The sequence below is a fragment of the Haliotis rubra genome, unplaced genomic scaffold (genome assembly GCF_003918875.1).
Source record: "Haliotis rubra isolate DU_JTF1 unplaced genomic scaffold, ASM391887v1 Scf934, whole genome shotgun sequence".
Classification (NCBI taxonomy): Eukaryota; Metazoa; Mollusca; class Gastropoda; order Lepetellida; family Haliotidae; genus Haliotis; species Haliotis rubra.
This window is the reverse complement of record NW_025767673.1, coordinates 273,542-298,410: the sequence shown is the minus strand read 5'-3', so window position 1 is coordinate 298,410 and position 24,869 is coordinate 273,542. Positions and strand designations below refer to the sequence as shown.

Genomic DNA, 24,869 nt, shown 5'->3' with positions numbered 1-24,869 from the left:
GGATGGAAGGAATATTATTGAAGACATGTATACTTTAGCTGTTTATGTAGTCATTTGCATTACATGTCTGTTGGACATATTGAGAAGAGATCCCCACATGTACTGACTTGTTTGCCGGAATCTGTCTGACTAGATTTATGATGTGCAGAGTGTAATACATTTATCTTTGATTAATTGTCAAGTGATTTTTTTCCTAGGTTTTTGTTGTTGTCTTTCTGTGAGCATGTATATTCAAACAGTGCCTTATACACGCTGCCATTGCTTGAATCTGTCTTATGTTTGAATGCAGGCGAGAAGCCATACACATGTTCCCAGGAGGGATGTAACAAGTCTTTCACAACCAACTACAGCCTCAAGTCTCACAAGAACAGACACGAAAAGGGTGGAGTACAGTCAGATCCATCAGGGACACAGGTGGGTTCAACTCACGAACAGTGCAGTGGTGTGCACCTCACAATGTGGAGAAGCTCAACTCTAAATTTGCTGTGAATAGTTGAATTCATTAGTGATGCCTGATTCCTATGATTGTCAGTGTACATCCAGGATCCACTAAGGTTAAGACAGCACCATGCAGATGCCTATGATTGTCAGTGTACATCCAGGATCCACTAAGGTTAAGACAGCACCATGCAGATGCCTATGATTGTCAGTGTACATCCAGGATCCACTAAGGTTAAGACAGCACCATGCAGATGCCTATGATTGTCAGTTTACATCCAGGATCCACTACCATGCAGGTTAAGACAGCACCATGCAGGTGCCTATGATTGTCAGTTTACGTCCCAGGATCCACTAAGGTTAAGACAGCACCATGCAGATGCCTATGATTGTCAGTTTACATCCAGGATCCACTAAGGTTAAGACAGCACCATGCAGATGCCTATGATTGTCAGTTTACATCCAGGATCCACTAAGCACTATGTTAAGATCAGCACCATGCAGATGCCTATGATTGTCAGTTTACATCCAGGATCCACTAAGGTTAAGACAGCACCATGCAGATGCCTATGATTGTCAGTTTACATCCAGGATCCACTAAGGTTAAGACAGCACCATGCAGATGCCTATGATTGTCAGTTTACATCCAGGATCCACTAAGGTTAAGACAGCACCATGCAGGTGCCTATGATTGTCAGTTTACATCCAGGATCCACTAAGGTTAAGACAGCACCATGCAGGTGCCTATGATTGTCAGTTTACATCCAGGATCCACTAAGGTTAAGACAGCACCATGCAGGTGCCTATGATTGTCAGTTTACGTCCAGGATCCACTACTAGGTTAAGACAGCACCATGCAGATGCCTATGATTGTCAGTTTACATCCAGGATCCACTATATTAAGACAGCACCATGCAGGTGCCTATGATTGTCAGTTTACATCCAGGATCCACTAAGGTTAAGACAGCACCATGCAGGTGCCTATGATTGTCAGTTTACATCCAGGATCCACTAAAGGTTAAGACAGCACCATGCAGGTGCCTATGATTGTCAGTTTACATCCAGGATCCACTGCGAGGTTATGACAGCACCATGCAGGTGCCCTATGATTCAGTCAGTTTACGGTACATCCAGGATCCACTAATATTGTTAAGACAGCACCATGCAGGTGCCTATGATTGTCAGTTTACATCCAGGATCCACTAAGGTTAAGACAGCACCATGCAGGTGCCTATGATTGTCAGTTTACATCCAGGATCCACTAAGGTTAAGACAGCACCATGCAGGTGCCTATGATTGTCAGTTTTACATCCAGGATCCACTAAGGTTAAGACAGCACCATGCAGGTGCCTATGATTGTCAGTTTACATCCAGGATCCACTAAGGTTAAGACAGCACCATGCAGGTGCCTATGATTGTCAGTTTACATCCAGGATCCACTAAAGGTTAAGACAGCACCATGCAGGTGCCTATGATTGTCAGTTTACGCCCAGGATCCACTAAGGTTAAGACAGCACCATGCAGGTGCCTATGATTGTCAGTTTACGTCCAGGATCCACTAAGGATCCACTAAGGTTAAGACAGCACCATGCAGGTGCCTATGATTGTCAGTTTACATCCAGGATCCACTAAGGTTAAGACAGCACCATGCAGGTGCCTATGATTGTCAGTTTACATCCAGGATCCACTAAGGTTAAGACAGCACCATGCAGGTGCCTATGATTGTCAGTTTACGTCCAGGATCCACTAAGGTTAAGACAGCACCATGCAGGTGCCTATGATTGTCAGTTTACATCCAGGATCCACTAAGGTTAAGACAGCACCATGCAGGTGCCTATGATTGTCAGTGGACATCCAGGATCCACTTAGGTTAAGACAGCACCATGCAGGTGCCTATGGTTGCCAGTTTACATCCACGCCGAAGACCCGGGTTCGATTCCCCACATGGGCACAATGTGTTAAGCCCATTTCTGGTGTCCACCGCCGTGATATTGCTGGAATATTGCTAAGACAGCGGGTGCAAACTAAAACTCAGTCAGTCAGTTTACATCCAGGATCCACTAAGGTTAAGACAGCACCATGCAGGTGCCTATGATTGTCAGTTTACGTCCAGGATCCACACAGGTTAAGACAGCACCATGCAGGTGCCTGTGATTGTCAGTTTACGTCCAGGATCCACTAAGGTTAAGACAGCACCATGCAGGTGCCTATGATTGTCAGTTTACGTCCAGGATCCACTAAGTTTAAGACAGCACCATGCAGGTGCCTATGATTGTCAGTTTACATCCAGGATCCACTAAGGCTATGACAGCACCATACAGGTGCCTGTGATTGTCAGTTTACATCCAGGATCCACTAAGGTTAAGACAGCACCATGCAGGTGCCTATGATTGTCAGTTTACGTCCAGGATCCACTAAGGTTAAGACAGCACCATGCAGGTGCCTATGATTGTCAGTTTACATCCAGGATCCACTAAGGTTAAGACAGCACCATGCAGGTGCCTATGATTGTCAGTTTACATCCAGGATCCACTAAGGTTAAGACAGCACCATGCAGGTGCCTATGATTGTCAGTTTACATCCAGGATCCACTAAGGTTAAGACAGCACCATGCAGGTGCCTATGGTTGCCAGTTTATATCCAGGATCCACTAAGGTTAAGACAGCACCATGCAGGTGCCTATGATTGTCAGTTTACGTCCAGGATCCACTAAGGTTAAGACAGCACCATGCAGGTGCCTATGATTGTCAGTTTACGTCCAGGATCCACTAAGGTTAAGACAGCACCATGCAGGTGCCTATGATTGTCAGTTTACATCCAGGATCCACTAAGGTTAAGACAGCACCATGCAGATGCCTATGATTGTCAGTTTACGTCCAGGATACACTAAGGTTATTACAGCACCATGCAGGTGCCTATGATTGTCAGTTTACATCCAGGATCCACTAAGGTTAAGACAGCACCATGCAGGTGCCTATGGTTGTCAGTTTACGTCCAGGATCCACACAGGTTATGACAGCACCATGCAGGTGCCTATGATTGTCAGTTTACATCCACGCCGAAGACCCGGGTTCGATTCCCCACATGGGCACAATGTGTTAAGCCCATTTCTGGTGTCCCCCACCGTGATATTGCTGGAATATTGCTAAAAGCGGCGTAAAACTAAAACTCAGTCAGTCAGTTTACATCCAGTATCCACTAAGGTTAAGACAGCACCATGCAGATGCCTATGATTGTCAGTTTACATCCAGGATCCACTAAGGTTAAGACAGCACCATGCAGGTGCCTGTGATTGTCAGTTTACATCCAGGATCCACTAAGGTTAAGACAGCACCATGCAGATGCCTATGATTGTCAGTTTACATCCAGGATCCACTAAGGTTAAGACAGCACCATGCAGGTGCCTGTGATTGTCAGTTTACATCCAGGATCCACTAAGGTTAAGACAGCACCATGCAGGTGCCTATGATTGTCAGTTTACGCCCAGGATCCACTATCCAGGATCCACGTCCAGGATCCACTAAGGTTAAGACAGCACCATGCAGGTGCCTATGATTGTCAGTTTACGTCCAGGATCCACTACAGGTTAAGACAGCACCATGCAGGTGCCTATGATTGTCAGTTTACGTCCAGGATCCACTAAGGTTAAGACAGCACCATGCAGGTGCCTATGATTGTCAGTTTACGTCCAGGATCCACTAAGGTTAAGACAGCACCATGCAGGTGCCTATGATTGTCAGTTTACATCCAGGATCCACTAAAGGTTAAGACAGCACCATGCAGGTGCCTATGATTGTCAGTTTACATCCAGGATCCACTAAGGTTAAGACAGCACCATGCAGGTGCCTATGATTGTCAGTTTACATCCAGGATCCACTAAGGTTAAGACAGCACCATGCAGGTGCCTATGATTGTCAGTTTACATCCAGGATCCACTAAGGTTAAGACAGCACCATGCAGGTGTGCCTATGATTGTCAGTTTACATCCAGGATCCACTAAGGTTAAGACAGCACCATGCAGGTGCCTATGATTGTCAGTTTACATCCAGGATCCACTAAAGGTTAAGACAGCACCATGCAGGTGCCTATGATTGTCAGTTTACATCCAGGATCCACTAAGGTTAAGACAGCACCATGCAGGTGCCTATGATTGTCAGTTTACATCCAGGATCCACTAAGGTTAAGACAGCACCATGCAGGTGCCTATGATTGTCAGTTTACATCCAGGATCCACTAAGGTTAAGACAGCACCATGCAGGTGCCTATGATTGTCAGTTTACATCCAGGATCCACTAAGGTTAAGACAGCACCATGCAGGTGCCTATGATTGTCAGTTTACATCCAGGATCCACTAAGGTTAAGACAGCACCATGCAGGTGCCTATGATTGTCAGTTTACATCCAGGATCCACTAAGGTTAAGACAGCACCATGCAGGTGCCTATGATTGTCAGTTTACGTCCAGGATCCACACAGGTTAAGACAGCACCATGCAGGTGCCTATGATTGTCAGTTTACGTCCAGGATCCACTATGGTTAAGACAGCACCATGCAGGTGCCTATGATTGTCAGTTTACGTCCAGGATCCACTAAGGTTAAGACAGCACCATGCAGGTGCCTATGATTGTCAGTTTACATCCAGGATCCACTAAGGTTAAGACAGCACCATGCAGGTGCCTATGATTGTCAGTTTACATCCAGGATCCACTAAGGTTAAGACAGCACCATGCAGGTGCCTATGATTGTCAGTTTACATCCAGGATCCACCGGGTTTAAGGGCAGCAATGTGTTAAGGTGCCTATCTGGTGTCCCCACCGTGATATTACAGGATCCACTAAGGCTAAGACAGCACCATGCAGGTGCCTATGATTGTCAGTTTACATCCAGGATCCACTAAGGTTAAGACAGCACCATGCAGGTGCCTATGATTGTCAGTTTACATCCAGGATCCACTAAGGTTAAGACAGCACCATGCAGGTGCCTATGATTGTCAGTTTACATCCAGGATCCACTAAGGTTAAGACAGCACCATGCAGGTGCCTATGATTGTCAGTTTACATCCAGGATCCACTAAGGTTAAGACAGCACCATGCAGGTGCCTATGATTGTCAGTTTACATCCAGGATCCACTAAGGTTAAGACAGCACCATGCAGGTGCCTATGATTGTCAGTTTACGCCCAGGATCCACTAAGGTTAAGACAGCACCATGCAGGTGCCTATGATTGTCAGTTTACATCCAGGATCCACTAAGGTTAAGACAGCACCATGCAGGTGCCTATGATTGTCAGTTTACATCCAGGATCCACTAAGGTTAAGACAGCACCATGCAGGTGCCTATGATTGTCAGTTTACATCCAGGATCCACTAAAGGTTAAGACAGCACCATGCAGGTGCCTATGATTGTCAGTTTACATCCAGGATCCACTAAAGGTTAAGACAGCACCATGCAGGTGCCTATGATTGTCAGTTTACATCCAGGATCCACTAAGGTTAAGACAGCACCATGCAGGTGCCTATGATTGTCAGTTTACGTCCAGGATCCACTAAGGTTAAGACAGCACCATGCAGGTGCCTATGATTGTCAGTTTACATCCAGGATCCACTAAGTTTAAGACAGCACCATGCAGGTGCCTATGATTGTCAGTTTACATCCAGGATCCACTAAGGTTAAGACAGCACCATGCAGATGCCTATGATTGTCAGTTTACATCCAGGATCCACTAAGGTTAAGACAGCACCATGCAGGTGCCTATGATTGTCAGTTTACATCCAGGATCCACTAAGGTTAAGACAGCACCATGCAGGTGCCTATGATTGTCAGTTTACATCCAGGATCCACTAAGGTTAAGACAGCACCATGCAGGTGCCTATGATTGTCAGTTTACATCCAGGATCCACTAAGGTTAAGACAGCACCATGCAGGTGCCTATGATTGTCAGTTTACATCCAGGATCCACTAAGGTTAAGACAGCACCATGCAGGTGCCTATGATTGTCAGTTTACATCCAGGATCCACTAAGGTTAAGACAGCACCATGCAGATGTGCCTATGATTGTCAGTTTACATCCAGGATCCACTAAAGGTTAAGACAGCACCATGCAGGTGCCTATGATTGTCAGTTTACATCCAGGATCCACTAAGGTTAAGACAGCACCATGCAGGTGCCTATGATTGTCAGTTTACATCCAGGATCCACTAAGGGTTAAGACAGCACCATGCAGGTGCCTATGATTGTCAGTTCCAGGATACATCCAGGATCCACTAAAGGTTATCCACTGTGTTAAGCTTCCAGCACCATGCAATATGCCTAATGATCAGTCAGTTTACATCCAGGATCCACTAAGGTTAAGACAGCACCATGCAGATGCCTATGATTGTCAGTTTACATCCAGGATCCACTAAGGTTAAGACAGCACCATGCAGGTGCCTATGATTGTCAGTTTACGCCCAGGATCCACTAAGGTTAAGACAGCACCATGCAGGTGCCTATGATTGTCAGTTTACATCCAGGATCCACTAAGGTTAAGACAGCACCATGCAGGTGCCTATGATTGTCAGTTTACATCCAGGATCCACTAAGGTTAAGACAGCACCATGCAGGTGCCTATGATTGTCAGTTTACATCCAGGATCCACTAAGGTTAAGACAGCACCATGCAGGTGCCTATGATTGTCAGTTTACGCCCAGGATCCACTAAGGTTAAGACAGCACCATGCAGGTGCCTATGATTGTCAGTTTACATCCAGGATCCACTAAGGTTAAGACAGCACCATGCAGGTGCCTATGATTGTCAGTTTACATCCAGGATCCACTAAGGTTAAGACAGCACCATGCAGGTGCCTATGATTGTCAGTTTACATCCAGGATCCACTAAGGTTAAGACAGCACCATGCAGGTGCCTATGATTGTCAGTTTACATCCAGGATCCACTAAAGGTTAAGACAGCACCATGCAGGTGCCTATGATTGTCAGTTTACATCCAGGATCCACTAAGGTTAAGACAGCACCATGCAGATGCCTATGATTGTCAGTTTACATCCAGGATCCACTAAGGTTAAGACAGCACCATGCAGGTGCCTATGATTGTCAGTTTACATCCAGGATCCACTAAGGTTAAGACAGCACCATGCAGATGCCTATGATTGTCAGTTTACATCCAGGATCCACTTAGGTTAAAGACAGCACCATGCAGGTGCCTATGATTGTCAGTTTACATCCAGGATCCACTTCCCCACATGTTATGTGTTAAGCCCATTTCTGGTGCAGGTGCCTGCTGGAATATTGCTAAAAGCGTCAGTCAGTCAGTTTACATCCAGGATCCACTAAGGTTAAGACAGCACCATGCAGGTGCCTATGATTGTCAGTTTACATCCAGGATCCACTAAGGTTAAGACAGCACCATGCAGGTGCCTATGATTGTCAGTTTACATCCAGGATCCACTAAGGTTAAGACAGCACCATGCAGGTGCCTATGATTGTCAGTTTACGTCCAGGATCCACTAAGGTTAAGACAGCACCATGCAGGTGCCTATGATTGTCAGTTTACATCCAGGATCCACTAAGGTTAAGACAGCACCATGCAGGTGCCTATGATTGTCAGTTTACATCCAGGATCCACTAAGGTTAAGACAGCACCATGCAGGTGCCTATGATTGTCAGTTTACATCCAGGATCCACTAAGGTTAAGACAGCACCATGCAGGTGCCTATGATTGTCAGTTTACATCCAGGATCCACTAAGGTTAAGACAGCACCATGCAGGTGCCTATGATTGATCAGTTTACATCCAGGATCCACTAAGGTTAAGACAGCACCATGCAGGTGCCTATGATTGTCAGTTTACATCCAGGATCCACTAAGGTTAAGACAGCACCATGCAGGTGCCTATGATTGTCAGTTTACATCCAGGATCCACTAAGGTTAAGACAGCACCATGCAGGTGCCTATGATTGTCAGTTTACATCCAGGATCCACTAAGGTTAAGACAGCACCATGCAGGTGCCTATGATTGTCAGTTTACATCCAGGATCCACTAAGGTTAAGACAGCACCATGCAGGTGCCTATGATTGTCAGTTTACATCCAGGATCCACTAAGGTTAAGACAGCACCATGCAGATGCCTATGATTGTCAGTTTACATCCAGGATCCACTAAGGTTAAGACAGCACCATGCAGGTGCCTATGATTGTCAGTTTACATCCAGGATCCACTAAGGTTAAGACAGCACCATGCAGGTGCCTATGATTGTCAGTTTACGTCCAGGATCCACTAAGGTTAAGACAGCACCATGCAGGTGCCTATGATTGTCAGTTTACATCCAGGATCCACTAGACCGGTTAAGATTCCCATGCATGGGCACAATGTGTTAAGCCCATTTCGGTGTCCCCATCGTGGATATTGCTGGAATATTGCTAAAAGCGTTAAAACAGCACCATGCAGGTGCCTATGATTGTCAGTTTACATCCAGGATCCACTAAGGTTAAGACAGCACCATGCAGATGCCTATGATTGTCAGTTTACATCCAGGATCCACTAAGGTTAAGACAGCACCATGCAGGTGCCTATGATTGTCAGTTTACATCCAGGATCCACTAAGGTTAAGACAGCACCATGCAGGTGCCTATGATTGTCAGTTTACATCCAGGATCCACTAAGGTTAAGACAGCACCATGCAGGTGCCTATGATTGTCAGTTTACATCCAGGATCCACTAAGGTTAAGACAGCACCATGCAGGTGCCTATGATTGTCAGTGTCAGTACATCCAGGATCCACTAAGGTTAAGACAGCACCATGCAGGTGCCTATGATTGTCAGTTTACATCCAGGATCCACTAAGGTTAAGACAGCACCATGCAGGTGCCTATGATTGTCAGTTTACATCCAGGATCCACTAAGGTTAAGACAGCACCATGCAGGTGCCTATGATTGTCAGTTTACATCCAGGATCCACTAAGGTTAAGACAGCACCATGCAGGTGCCTATGATTGTCAGTTTACATCCAGGATCCACTAAGGTTAAAGACAGCACCATGCAGGTGCCTATGATTGTCAGTTTACATCCAGGATCCACTAAGGTTAAGACAGCACCATGCAGGTGCCTATGATTGTCAGTTTACATCCAGGATCCACTAAGGTTAAGACAGCACCATGCAGGTGCCTATGATTGTCAGTTTACATCCAGGATCCACTTAAGGTTAAGACAGCACCATGCAGGTGCCTATGATTGTCAGTTTACATCCAGGATCCACTAAGGGTAAAAGACAGCACCATGCAGGTGCCTATGATTGTCAGTTTACATCCAGGATCCACTAAGGTTAAGACAGCACCATGCAGGTGCCTATGATTGTCAGTTTACATCCAGGATCCACTAAGGTTAAGACAGCACCATGCAGGTGCCTATGATTGTCAGTTTACATCCAGGATCCACTAAGGTTAAGACAGCACCATGCAGGTGCCTATGATTGTCAGTTTACATCCAGGATCCACTAAGGTTAAGACAGCACCATGCAGGTGCCTATGATTGTCAGTTTACATCCAGGATCCACTAAGGTTAAGACAGCACCATGCAGGTGCCTATGATTGTCAGTTTACATCCAGGATCCACTAAGGTTAAGACAGCACCATGCAGGTGCCTATGATTGTCAGTTTACATCCAGGATCCACTAAGGTTAAGACAGCACCATGCAGGTGCCTATGATTGTCAGTTTACATCCAGGATCCACTAAGGTTAAGACAGCACCATGCAGGTGCCTATGATTGTCAGTTTACATCCAGGATCCACTAAGGTTAAGACAGCACCATGCAGGTGCCTATGATTGTCAGTTTACATCCAGGATCCACTAAGGTTAAGACAGCACCATGCAGGTGCCTATGATTGTCAGTTTACATCCAGGATCCACTAAGGTTAAGACAGCACCATGCAGGTGCCTATGATTGTCAGTTTACATCCAGGATCCACTAAGGTTAAGACAGCACCATGCAGGTGCCTATGATTGTCAGTTTACATCCAGGATCCACTACTAAGGTTAAGACAGCACCATGCAGGTGCCTATGATTGTCAGTTTACATCCAGGATCCACTAAGGTTAAGACAGCACCATGCAGGTGCCTATGATTGTCAGTTTACATCCAGGATCCACTAAGGTTAAGACAGCACCATGCAGGTGCCTATGATTGTCAGTTTACATCCAGGATCCACTAAGGTTAAGACAGCACCATGCAGATGCCTATGATTGTCAGTTTACATCCAGGATCCACTAAGGTTAAGACAGCACCATGCAGGTGCCTATGATTGTCAGTTTACATCCAGGATCCACTAAGGTTAAGACAGCACCATGCAGGTGCCTATGATTGTCAGTTTACATCCAGGATCCACTAAGGTTAAGACAGCACCATGCAGATGCCTATGATTGTCAGTTTACATCCAGGATCCACTAAGGTTAAGACAGCACCATGCAGGTGCCTATGATTGTCAGTTTACATCCAGGATCCACTAAGGTTAAGACAGCACCATGCAGGTGCCTATGATTGTCAGTTTACATCCAGGATCCACTAAGGTTAAGACAGCACCATGCAGGTGCCTATGATTGTCAGTTTACATCCACGCCGAAGACCCGGGTTCGATTCCCCACATGGGCACAATGTGTTAAGCCCATTTCTGGTGTCCCCACCGTGATATTGCTGGAATATTGCTAAAAGCGGCGTAAAACTAAAACTCAGTCAGTCAGTTTACATCCAGTATCCACTAAGGTTAAGACAGCACCATGCAGATGCCTATGATTGTCAGTTTACATCCAGGATCCACTTAAGGTTAAGACAGCACCATGGATGCCACTAAGGTTAAGACAGCACCATGCAGGTGCCTATTGTCAGTTTACATCCAGGATCCACTAAGGTTAAGACAGCACCATGCAGATGCCTATGATTGTCAGTTTACATCCAGGATCCACTAAGGTTAAGACAGCACCATGCAGGTGCCTATGATTGTCAGTTTACATCCAGGATCCACTAAGGTTGCAGGTGCCTAAGGATCCACTATTTAAGACAGCACCATGCAGGTGCCTATGATTGTCAGTTTACATCCAGGATCCACTAAGGTTAAGACAGCACCATGCAGGTGCCTATGATTGTCAGTTTACGTCCAGGATCCACTAAGGTTAAGACAGCACCATGCAGGTGCCTATGATTGTCAGTTTACATCCAGGATCCACTAAGGTTACAGCACCATGCAGGTGCCTATGATTGTCAGTTTACATCCAGGATCCACTAAGAAGACAGCACCATGCAGGTGCCTATGATTGTCAGTTTACATCCAGGATCCACTAAGGTTAAGACAGCACCATGCAGGTGCCTATGATTGTCAGTTTACATCCAGGATCCACTAAAGGTTAAGACAGCACCATGCAGGTGCCTATGATTGTCAGTTTACGCCCAGGATCCACTAAGGTTAAGACAGCACCATGCAGATGCCTATGATTGTCAGTTTACATCCAGGATCCACTAAGGTTAAGACAGCACCATGCAGGTGCCTATGATTGTCAGTTTACATCCAGGATCCACTAAGGTTAAGACAGCACCATGCAGGTGCCTATGATTGTCAGTTTACATCCAGGATCCACTAAGGTTAAGACAGCACCATGCAGGTGCCTATGATTGTCAGTTTACATCCAGGATCCACTAAGGTTAAGACAGCACCATGCAGGTGCCTATGATTGTCAGTTTACATCCAGGATCCACTAAGGTTAAGACAGCACCATGCAGGTGCCTATGATTGTCAGTTTACATCCAGGATCCACTAAAGGTTAAGACAGCACCATGCAGGTGCCTATGATTGTCAGTTTACATCCAGGATCCACTAAGGTTAAGACAGCACCATGCAGGTGCCTATGATTGTCAGTTTACATCCAGGATCCACTAAGGTTAAGACAGCACCATGCAGGTGCCTATGATTGTCAGTTTACGTCCAGGATCCACTAAGGTTATTACAGCACCATGCAGGTGCCTATGATTGTCAGTTTACATCCAGGATCCACTAAGGTTAAGACAGCACCATGCAGGTGCCTATGATTGTCAGTTTACGCCCAGGATCCACTACAGGTTAAGACAGCACCATGCAGGTGCCTATGATTGTCAGTTTACATCCACGCCACTAAGACCGGGTTCGATTCCCCACATGGCACACAATGTGTTAAGCCCATTTCTGGTGTCCCCACACCGTGATATTGCTGGAATATTGCTAAAAGCGGCGTAAAACTAAAACTCAGTCAGTCAGTTTACATCCAGTATCCACTAAGGTTAAGACAGCACCATGCAGATGCCTATGATTGTCAGTTTACATCCAGGATCCACTAAGGTTAAGACAGCACCATGCAGGTGCCTGTGATTGTCAGTTTACATCCAGGATCCACTAAGGTTAAGACAGCACCATGCAGATGCCTATGATTGTCAGTTTACATCCAGGATCCACTAAGGTTAAGACAGCACCATGCAGGTGCCTATGATTGTCAGTTTACATCCAGGATCCACTAAGGTTAAGACAGCACCATGCAGGTGCCTATGATTGTCAGTTTACATCCAGGATCCACTAAGGTTAAGACAGCACCATGCAGGTGCCTATGATTGTCAGTTTACATCCAGGATCCACTAAAGGTTAAGACAGCACCATGCAGGTGCCTATGATTGTCAGTTTACATCCAGGATCCACTAAAGGTTAAGACAGCACCATTAAGACAGCACCATGCAGGTGCCTATGATTGTCAGTTTACATCCAGGATCCACTAAGGTTAAGACAGCACCATGCAGGTGCCTATGATTGTCAGTTTACATCCAGGATCCACTAAGGTTAAGACAGCACCATGCAGGTGCCTATGATTGTCAGTTTACATCCAGGATCCACTAAGGTTAAGACAGCACCATGCAGATGCCTATGATTGTCAGTTTACATCCAGGATCCACTAAGGTTAAGACAGCACCATGCAGGTGCCTATGATTGTCAGTTTACATCCAGGATCCACTAAGGTTAAGACAGCACCATGCAGGTGCCTATGATTGTCAGTTTACATCCAGGATCCACTAAGGTTAAGACAGCACCATGCAGGTGCCTATGATTGTCAGTTTACATCCAGGATCCACTAAGGTTAAGACAGCACCATGCAGGTGCCTATGATTGTCAGTTTACATCCAGGATCCACTAAGGTTAAGACAGCACCATGCAGGTGCCTATGATTGTCAGTTTACATCCAGGATCCACTAAGGTTAAGACAGCACCATGCAGGTGCCTATGATTGTCAGTTTACATCCAGGATCCACTAAGGTTAAGACAGCACCATGCAGATGCCTATGATTGTCAGTTTACATCCAGGATCCACTAAGGTTAAGACAGCACCATGCAGGTGCCTATGATTGTCAGTTTACATCCAGGATCCACTAAGGTGTTAAGACAGCACCATGCAGATGCCTATGATTGTCAGTTTACATCCAGGATCCACTAAGGTTAAGACAGCACCATGCAGGTGCCTGTGATTGTCAGTTTACATCCAGGATCCACTAAGGTTAAGACAGCACCATGCAGATGCCTATGATTGTCAGTTTACATCCAGGATCCACTAAGGTTAAGACAGCACCATGCAGGTGCCTATGATTGTCAGTTTACATCCAGGATCCACTAAGGTTAAGACAGCACCATGCAGGTGCCTATGATTGTCAGTTTACATCCAGGATCCACTAAGGTTAAGACAGCACCATGCAGGTGCCTATGATTGTCAGTTTACGTCCAGGATCCACTAAGGTTAAGACAGCACCATGCAGGTGCCTATGATTGTCAGTTTACGTCCAGGATCCACTAAGGCTATGACAGCACCATACAGGTGCCTGTGATTGTCAGTTTACATCCAGGATACACTAAGGTTAAGACAGCACCATGCAGGTGCCTATGATTGTCAGTTTATGTCCAGGATCCACTAAGGTTAAGACAGCACCATGCAGGTGCCTATGATTGTCAGTGTACATCCAGGATCCACTAAGGTTAAGACAGCACCATGCAGATGCCTATGATTGTCAGTTTACGTCCAGGATCCACTAAGGTTATGACAGCACCATGCAGATGCCTATGATTGTCAGTTTACGTCCAGGGTACATCCAGGATCCACTAAGGTTAAGACAGCACCATGCAGGTGCCTATGATTGTCAGTTTACATCCAGGATCCACTAAGGTTAAGACAGCACCATGCAGGTGCCTGTGATTGTCAGTTTACATCCAGGATCCACTAAGGTTAAGACAGCACCATGCAGATGCCTATGATTGTCAGTTTACATCCAGGATCCACTAAGGTTAAGACAGCACCATGCAGGTGCCTATGATTGTCAGTTTACATCCAGGATCCACTAAGGTTAAGACAGCACCATGCAGGTGCCTATGATTGTCAGTTTACATCCAGGATCCACTAAGGTTAAGACAGCACCATGCAGATGCCTATGATTGTCAGTTTACATCCAGGATCCACTTAGGTTAAGACAGCACCATGCAGGTGCCTATGATTGTCAGTTTACATCCAGGATCCACTAAGGTTAAGACAGCACCATGCAGGTGCCTATGATTGTCAGTGGACATCCAGGATCCACTTAGGTTAAGACAGCACCATGCAGGTGCCTATGGTTGCCAGTTTACATCCAGGATCCACACAGGTTAAGACAGCACCATGCAGGTGCCTATGATTGTCAGTTTACGTCCAGGATCCACACAGGTTAAGACGGCACCATGCAGATGCCTATGATTGTCAGTTTACGTCCAGGATCCACTAAGGTTATGACAGCACCATGCAGATGCCTATGATTGTCAGTTTACGTCCAGGGTACATCCAGGATCCACTAAGTTTAAGACAGCACCATGCAGGTGCCTATGATTGTCAGTTTACATCCAGGATCCACACAGGTTAAGACAGCACCATGCAGGTGCCTATGATTGTCAGTTTACGTCCAGGATCCACTAAGGATATGACAGCACCATGCAGGTGCCTATGATATTCACCAGTGGGAAGACAGACAGATTTGCTCTCCAGATTACCCTTATATGCCATGAGGATATAAGCAGAAGTATTTGAGCATCCGATGGTGAGGTGCTGATTTGTTGTCATGTTTCATGGTGTTCACAGGAAGCAGGAGAGACGCGGGACAGTGGAGGAGGGACCATGACAGCTGAACAGCTATTCAACACAATCTATGTGAACCCGACAAGTACAGACCATGTAAGCCTGGATGAGTCCACCCTGCAGCAGACGGATGTAGTACCAGGTACGCCTGCTCTCTGATGGTGGTCCTATTAATTGAAATAATCGAGGATTGGTCGTAGTGACTAAATGACCAAGCAATCGATCATGTTTTCACATAATCAAACAAACAATTCTGGGACACTTGTTTGCATTAACAATATTTTTCACAAGGTTGGTTTTTTATAAGCACTATAAGCTCATTACAAGTCATGATTGAATTTATCTTAAAGACTCCAGGACATTTATGTTCCTAACATGCTAGTAGTATTACTATTGTCATCCTTCTTAGATGTGAAATTTGCAAATGCATTTTGTGCAACTTGCAAAAAACCCAAAGAACTACATGTTTTTTTGTGTGCAAGAAAAAAAATAACCAGGAAAATTTGATAAATTGTGCTAATGAATTATTTTCGATGGTTGATGGGTTGTAATGAACCAATCATCAATTATGAGATTTTAACCAATTCCCAACACTACTGCTTTCAATGCTCCCATGCTGGGTCACATAGTTTTCTGTTAAGAGAGCAGATACAGTAATAGCAAACACACTTTGATTTCAGATTGCATGTTCAAAATGTAAAGTACTGTACATGTTCTTGTTAGGTCGGTCCCACAATGATTGGACTATGTGATGAAGACAAACTGCAAGTCTTATTTTGAGTGACATTTAAAGTTGGTGTGATGCACAAGCTGCTGTTGATAAACTACTTCTTCATCACTGAGGCAATTCCCTGTGGATTCTTAGACCTCAGACCTCAAAAGCAAGTTCAGAAGTGTCACCTCAGCAAAATTTAAACAGGATATCCATTTTCAGTATATCCCTATAGTAAACATTTAGATGAGAGCGGGGATGGTTGGGAGGGTACTTAACCGTCTGAGTGAGGATAAGTATAACATAATACACATACATAGTAGTGAGAAATCTCTTTGCAACATGTAGTACCTGTTTTCACTCAAGCATCACTGTAAATGTTCAGTGATAATTGTACAAATAGTTCAGCCAATATAGGTAAACTTTATGGATAACAACTTCTTTATTATATCCCCGCTACGAAGTAACGGGGGTATATAGCGTTCATTCTGTCCGTCCCGAAACTTTGTCAGGAGCATATCTCTTAAAGTTTACATGCTAGGTTCACCAAACTTCCCACACATGTTAATCATTACCCATTGATGTGCCTTTTGCTATTTTAAAGTTTTTTCAGAATTTAGTTTTTTTGCTGTTTCCATGGAAACACGACTTAGTGCCAAATGTGTTCGATTATTTTGTCCAGAGCATATCTCTTAAAGTTTACATGCTAGGTTCACCAAACTTCACACACATGTTAATCATTACCCATTGATGTGCCTTTTGCTATTTTAAAGTTTTTTCAGAATTTAGTTTTTTTGCTGTTTCCATGGAAGCACGACTTAGGCTGTGACTATGAGGATGTCATCTTGTCCGGAGCAGATCTTCCAAACTATACATGCTAGCTTCATCAAACTTGGTACACATATCAAGCATGATCCCTAGATGTGCCTTTTGGGGGGTAGATCCAGATATGAATTGTATTTTTTGCTGTTTCCATGGAAACATGACTTATGCTGTGACTATGAGGATGTCATCTTGTCCGGAGCAGATCTTCCAAACTATACATGCTAGCTTCATCAAAATGGTACACATATCAAGCATGATCCCTAGATGTGCCTTTTTGGGTTTAGATCCAGATATGAATTTTTTTTTTTGCTGTTTCCATGGAAACATGACAGTGCCAAATGTGTTCGATTATTTTGTCCGGAGCATATCTCTTAAAGTTTACATGCTAGGTTCACCAAACTTCACACACATGTTAGTCATTACCCATTGATGTACCTTTTGCTATTTCAAAGGTTTTTCAGAATTTAGTTTTTTTGCTGTTTCCATGGAAACATAACTTAGTGCCAAATGTGTTTGATGGTTTTGTCCGGAGCATATCTCTTAAAGTTTACATGCTAGGTTCATGCTAGGTACATGCAAAATGTATTTGATGGTTACCTGACCACGGCATATCATCGAAACTATACATGCTAGGTTCACCAAACTTAATACACAAGTTAATCATGACCCACAGATATGCAATGTGCTAAAAAATAGCAATCTTCATCTACGTCCACTTCATTGTGTGCAACATGAGACAGTCAAGTTCAATTGTATGTCAGGTTTCCACGGAAAACACCAAAAAATCTAGTTTCCATAAATTATTACCGTAATCAGTACATGCCAAAACTATTATCTAACATGTATATAAAGTTTAGTAGAGTCAAAGAGAAAGTCTTGTGAGCTGCTGATCCTTGTCACATTATATATATATCAATATCAGTCATTTCCATGTCCCAAAGTGGGAAGCGGGGGTATGTGAGCTGTGCTCACTTCTACACTTGTTTTGTGAGTGTGACGCTTCGATACAGATTCTTGTAGTGTTGTCAAGCCGACTAAAATACCACTTAAGGAAGTTAGTTCTGTACTGACCAAGTTAACATGGAACCTGGTTGTATATGATAATCGTTTCGGACACATGAAACATCAGTAGGCATGAGTAATAAAATGGTGGCATGGTTACATCAATCTGTAGGATGCTACTCTGAATCTCCAAGCAGACTGTTAACAAGGCTGTGGTCAGAATGACACTTTGTTGTTTTTCCAAAATAGGCAGCCTGAATAACCATGAAATAGTAAACAATGTTCATGAACACTTTGTTTTGTATTTTCAATACTGGTACACTGTTTGTAGTACTGGTACAATTAGTATTGATCATTGTCTGTGAATGAATGTCTGAACTGTCTGATCACACTTGCATAGCAGCCATGGCTAACTTAGATAACATTGGGCATGTATTGGGCATCTTCTGTCTTTGGATACTGCTGTTATGGTTAATATTCATGTCTTTGGATGTTTCAAAAGTTCTGCTTTTATGTGTTTAATATTCTTTTGTACATTTGATCATAATCATAATAATCTTATATTTCAAATGTTTTGACATTTCATGGTATTTTAATTATATTTTGTATTTACAAAAAACATTGACGAAACCAGTGGGACCGGACATTTACTGGAAGTGTACATTTGATTTCCCTTCACAGGACATTGCATTTTTGTATGAATGCATTTCAGAAACCCAAAGAAAACTCAGTTCACGTTTTGTGATGTTCATATATTTCATTATGTCATTGCAGGTTTACAAACAGTTCCTGTTCAAGAAATACTGCAGCCAGTGATTCCTGTAGTGGATACTGGTGCAGCAGGAGCTGCCACTCCCTCCGAGGGTTGTGGGTGTGTCCAGCATGTTATTCTCAACCAGTCAACTATACCCACCCTCTCCGATCCAGCCACAGACTTCCTTCTTCCCAGCAGTCTCAGCAGCTCCACACCCACAGGCACACTTCCTGTCAGCAACAACATCCAAGAGGACGTAACCCAGCCCCAGAATATTGTCCCAGCCCCAACAACAGAGGCTCCAGTGCACCTCCAGATTCAGACAGCTTCAGGCAGCACGGTTCCAGTCAGTCAGATCTTTGTGCCAGTGGTTTCCAACACGGACAAGGGTCCAGTCATAGAGCTTGTGCCACTTCAGAACAGCATTTCAGTGTCTGATGATAGCCGCACCTGAGATGCCATGTGAACCCAACACTGCTTTAAAAGTTTTACCTTTTTGTGGAGTTTATGTGTGTGATAATTTTCATATTCACAGGACAAATCATGTCCCAAGACAATGTGTGCATATTGCTATGTCTGTCAGTTGGGGACAGTTGCCTGCCTTGTGCACTGCAGCCATCATCATCTGTGTTAATACCTACCATCAGCACAATTCTTATTTTGCCAAATCTGAAAATCAAAGTGAACCATTCATCATAAACTGTCTTTCTCTTCTGGGTGAATGGTTTCTTGTGTTCCAATACTGATGGTGTGTGTACATACAGCCAAAATAATAACTATCCTCTGACTTCCTGATTAATCTACTCACACATGTCATTTGAAATATCATCTTGATTCATTTGCAGTCTCTTTGTTTGGATGTAAGGGTCAATAAGAACATCCTTCACTGCCGGAACCAACCACTTTCTACCCCCCTGGTGCATAGTCACCAAAAATCATATCTTCACTCTAATCTGATTTTTGCATGAAAATATAAGAAGAAATGTTATGGGAGCTTTCCAGTCAGACAATCCTCTTCAAGGCTAAGAAATTCTTGGTACAAGCAAATATTCACACATAGAGGTAATCTCTTTCCCCACTCCTCCACGTCAAGCTGGACACAGGCTGTGCCTTTCTCCTGTCATTAATGGGCAATCAACATGACTTCTCTACAGTGTGTGGTCCTGTGTATTTTGTTCTAGTTGCCAAGGACTTTACTCCTACAGGGCTAAACAGGGCTCCTTTTAGGGAGTTGTGAAGTATTAGTGTGATGTCTCATTGCAAATTCAAATTGATCAACTTCACAAGTATATGTATTGCACATTTATTGAAGTTGGTCATAGCAACATTAAAACAAAGCTCCCTTGCAAGATTGTCTCTTCTTCAGTGTAATGACTTCACAGGTTCTAAGTTCTGTTACATTTTCGTGTAATGTACTTTTATGTTATGGTACAGGAACCTCACCTTTAAAGGTCTGCTGTGTTTGCAGATAATATCAACATATATTTATGTACCTGTTTGATAAGTAAGTAAGATAGAATTGATGTTAAGTCACTTGAATTTGGTTTTTTTTACAAATTAAACATGAGCCATACACTCATGTCATGAATATTTTAGGCTCTAGTTTTACATAATGCTTGTCTCCAACATGACATGCACAACAGGTGGCAACAACTACAGCTTGATCCTATCACTGTGCTACAACACAGGGCTACCATAATATCAAGCAGCAATGATGAGCTATTGTCTGACTGACTGTAAGTAAAGACAATAAGATGGGTAGTAATCTGTATTGCACACTTGTTTACTGTGTGATGTCCTGTTTCACTGTGTTGTTATCATTTTCTATTATTAAGATGTTTGTTGATTTATGTTTCTATCATGGACAAAGAGATATGTCCTGTTATGTTTGATAACTGCGTCCCTGTATTTTCTCTTATAATCAGACAGGTAATCAGCACTTGGTTGTGAGTAGAGCATACGTGGTGGCTCACATAAGACAGAAGTAGACACTACTACAAGCAATAACTTTGGGCATCACATGTAAGCATATTGCACTTTGTGTCAGTTGCTACAGCCACTTCACTGTCATTTGGAAACGACAGAGGAATGGGGACTTCTGCAAAGAAATACCCCTTTCTTTGTGTTATTTAAATGGAACAAAGTATTAGATTTAGGTACAGGTGCACAAGTTGCTGACCATAATGGAACAAAACCACAAGTCTTGGCTTTCATAAAAAGGAAAGTTTAATCATCAGCTGTTTAGCTATTGACCCCTGTCCAGGCAAACTCTGTCAGTTGTCAAGATGCGAACATTACTGTGAACAACATTATGTTAAGAAAATATGAAGAATTGTATCATTTAATTTCAAGAGGCCACAGTACATAAGGATGGGTCAAGTGGATGCTGGGGCCAGTTGGCCAGGCAGAAACTATGTTTCCCAAAGAGGTGATTATGAGAACTTGCGTGGGCCTTTTGGTTTAAACAATTGGTTTACATATGTTACATTTGACTATTTTCTAAATGGCATTGTGCAATCATATGATTCTGATGCTTGACATTCAGTAACAGTGTACAGTAACATCAGACTGACCACAAGTAAATTATTGCATTTGTCTTTTGATTTATGTAGATTTCAACAACCTGTGATAATTTGTAGTGCCTTGAATGGAAGGTAGATTTATAGTATCAGCCATTTTGTACCTTTCACCAGGTCACTTGTCAGGTAATATAGTAATGAAGAATAGAATGTAAACAGAACAGCCAAACACAGCAATCACGCACGTTGATTTCATAGCTACCGGTAATTTAATGATTATTGTCAGGGATTTACATGGAGTCCTGTATTTGAGGGTCCCTGAGACTGATACTGACTGACTGAACAGGGGTCCTGGACAACAAAATGGGGGTCCCAGACACTTAAATAGTATTATTAGGTCTTCAGACGAAAGTCTGGAAGACCTACTGTTATTATCCGAATTATTATTATTATTATTTGGACGTTTTTTGTGACAGCTCTCCTGAATTAACCGCTTGGTCGATTTTCATGAAGCTTTCAGGGATGATAGCCTGTATGCTGAAATTGATACATAGTTGAAAAAATCCCGACTTCCGGCTTCCGGTAAGGGCAGATAACCCAAAATGTCGAAATCTTTACACCTGAATAACTCAAAAACTATAAAAGATAAATTGACCAAATTTTCACTCAATGTAGACAACATCATTCCCCAGCGACTCAAAGCATAGCGGAAGTTGGCCGTCATGATAGATTGTCCGCAATTTCGAAAAAACTGATTTTTTTGCCGATTTGCACGATTTGACGGTGCCTGTGTTTGAAAATCTTCTTCTCCAGAACGGCATATAGTACAATCGTGTTCGATACGCCGTTGGAAAGCCAATACTCTGGACTACTCAGTTTGCTCAAGGCATGTCGATATCTTGAATGGTTTTGGAGTTATTGCCCTTGGAAATCGGTAAATTTTTTAAGACGCATTTTCATAGGGTTTAAAAAGAGGTCAGAACTCTGCGAAAAATCAGTGGATTCCATTTTCCATAGTATCAAACTGTAGGTAATTGAATGGGACACATTTTTGCTTCACATCATGGTTATGTAAAAATCAATAATTACGTCACCATTACGACAGAAGCACAAGAATGGCTATTTTGCACATTTCTGCACGTTTTGACGGTGCCTGTGTTTAACAATCATCTTCTCCTGAACGGCAAATAGTACAATAGTGTTCTATATATCGTGTTAAAGCCCACACTCCGGACTACTTAGTTTGCTCAAGGCATGTCAATATCTTAAATAGTGTCGGAGTTATTACCCTTGGAAGTTGGTCAATTTTGTCAATACGCATTTTTATGGTGTTCATAAAAATGTCACAGCTCTGACCTAACCTCTAAGACGATTTTCATAAAACTTTCAGGGATGATAGCCTGTATGCTGAAATTGATACCATGTTGAAAAAATCCCGACTTCCGGCTTCGGGTAGGGCAGATAAACAAAAATGTCAAAATATTTCAAAATCTTTCAACCTCAATATCTCAAAAACTATAAGCGATAAGTTGACCAAGTTTTCACTCAATGTAGACAACGCCATTATCCATCGGTTCAGCGCGATAAAATCAGTCGGACAGCAGAAGACATTTTCCGCAATTTTGGAAAAACTGATTTTTTGTCGATTTGTCTGTTTTAATGGTGCCTGTGTTTAAAAATCTCCTCCTCCTGAGCGTCATATAGTACAATCGTGTTTGATATATCGTTGTAAAGCCCACACTCGGACTACATAGCCTGTTCAAGGCATGTCGATATCTTGAATAGTTGTGGAGTTATCACCCTTGGAAGTCGGTGAATTTTCTAAGACACATTTTCAAAGGGTTCATAAAAATGTCACAGCTCTGCGATAATTCAATGAATTGCGTTGTTCAAGGTACCAAACTGTAGATAATTGAATGGGGAACATTTTTGCTTAAAGTTAGTGTCATGTAAAGTCAACAATTCGTCACAAACACTCGACCATTAGGACTGTTCGCATTTGGTTAGTGGTGAGATAGCTGGTGAGGTAGGTGAAGGAAGCCCAGTAAAATATAGCAACATGCACCGTGGAGTGACTTTGCAATGCCCAACGAAAATAGTTCCCTCTTTAACAGGTCGTAGTAGCTCCGTTCTTCTTAGGTCTACAGTCAAAAGAGTTAGTGTTCTTGAATTTGCACGATCTAATCTCTCCAGCAGTTTGTTTGCCAGCCTGAGTTGAGTTGAGTTACTGTGACACGATCATACTTGATATTTTCATAACAACAAAATCGGCAACATTTACCAGTAATCTCTTTTTGAGTATATATCAGTATTTGTTGCTCATTTCCTTTGCTGTGCTTGGCTGTGGGTTTCTGTTTGTTTTTCTGCAGTTTGTGTCAGCTGCAATGAATCAGCGCCAAATTAGGGAGTCAATATTTCACATTAACTAACATTTACTTTCTTGGTAATTCTATCTCAGAAACACTGTAATGGGCGATCCAGTTGGCGTCCAAAGAAACAGGATAAGTAAAGGTAGCCACGGGGTGTATATGGGGAAGTCTGAAGACCGCCAGTATTGCCCTGGAGGCAATCCTAGTTAATACTGTTATTGTATTGTGTATCATGATCATCACATTGTTACAGTTATTAAATTGCAAAGAATACCATAACCCAGCTAGTAGCAAACTCAGTGATAACTTATTGTCACTTGATTGGAATTTTTACAAAAAGTATTTGGACTTTTTCTGAGCCCCTGTGGGCACGCTAATAAATTTTGTTGCATCCATTGTCAATTTTTATGCGTATAGGACGCGTCCTGTAAATCCCTGATTGTGCTTGGTGTGTAGTTATGTGTAAGGTTTTTTCACCATGGTGTGTTGCTCCCATGTGATGTACAGCTGGACAGTCTGTGGGTTGCATGTGCTTCAGTTGAATATCAGGATGGTTTTTGGGGGTCCAAGCCAGAATAGCTTTATTGTTATTGTTAATCCAGTAGGGAGTACAGAATGAACTGAAGAAACAGTTCCTTGAGCCTTTGTGAAAGGGCTGATGATTAAAAAATAATTTGTTTTAAGAGAATATATTGGCCTAATGCTTTGCAATAGTTTGTGCAATTACTGTGAGACTAAATCAAATGCTTCCAATCTCTCCAAGAATTTTGTTCTTTCTCAATATTTAATCCTTTTCAATTTATCTTTCTTTCACTTACCTGGTAGGTGTGCTGCCCCAGACAGCATGTGTAGCTTACAAGCAGTCGGTGTCACCATCATGCATGTAGACAGTTAACCTGTACAGCTTTCACCTTCATCAGTAACAGTCTTGTGAATGTATAGCCATAACATCTATAATAATGCTATGATATATCTGTTGTCATGCCCTGAGATGTATGTTTCTTGAGTCAGTGAAACATCAGACCAATTCTGCTTATATTGGAAAAGGAAACCACTTGATTAGACTAACAATTAGTCTCTGAAATGAACATATTTTACAGATAAAAGG

At 43.1% G+C, this 24,869-nt stretch overlaps 1 protein-coding gene across 1 annotated transcript in view; it reads left to right on the top strand.

The window, feature by feature from the left end:
* Nucleotides 1-20,222, top strand: part of LOC124264645 (metal regulatory transcription factor 1-like) — a 34,867-nt gene extending 14,645 nt beyond the window's left edge. Inside the window, exons 7-9 of the mRNA XM_046699384.1 lie at nucleotides 290-414; nucleotides 15,584-15,722; nucleotides 18,894-20,222. Of these exons, the coding sequence (XP_046555340.1) occupies nucleotides 290-414; nucleotides 15,584-15,722; nucleotides 18,894-19,327 (698 nt within the window). The 3' untranslated portion in view covers nucleotides 19,328-20,222. The remainder of the gene's footprint in view (nucleotides 1-289; nucleotides 415-15,583; nucleotides 15,723-18,893) is intronic.
* The last annotated feature ends 4,647 nt before the right edge of the window (nucleotides 20,223-24,869 follow it).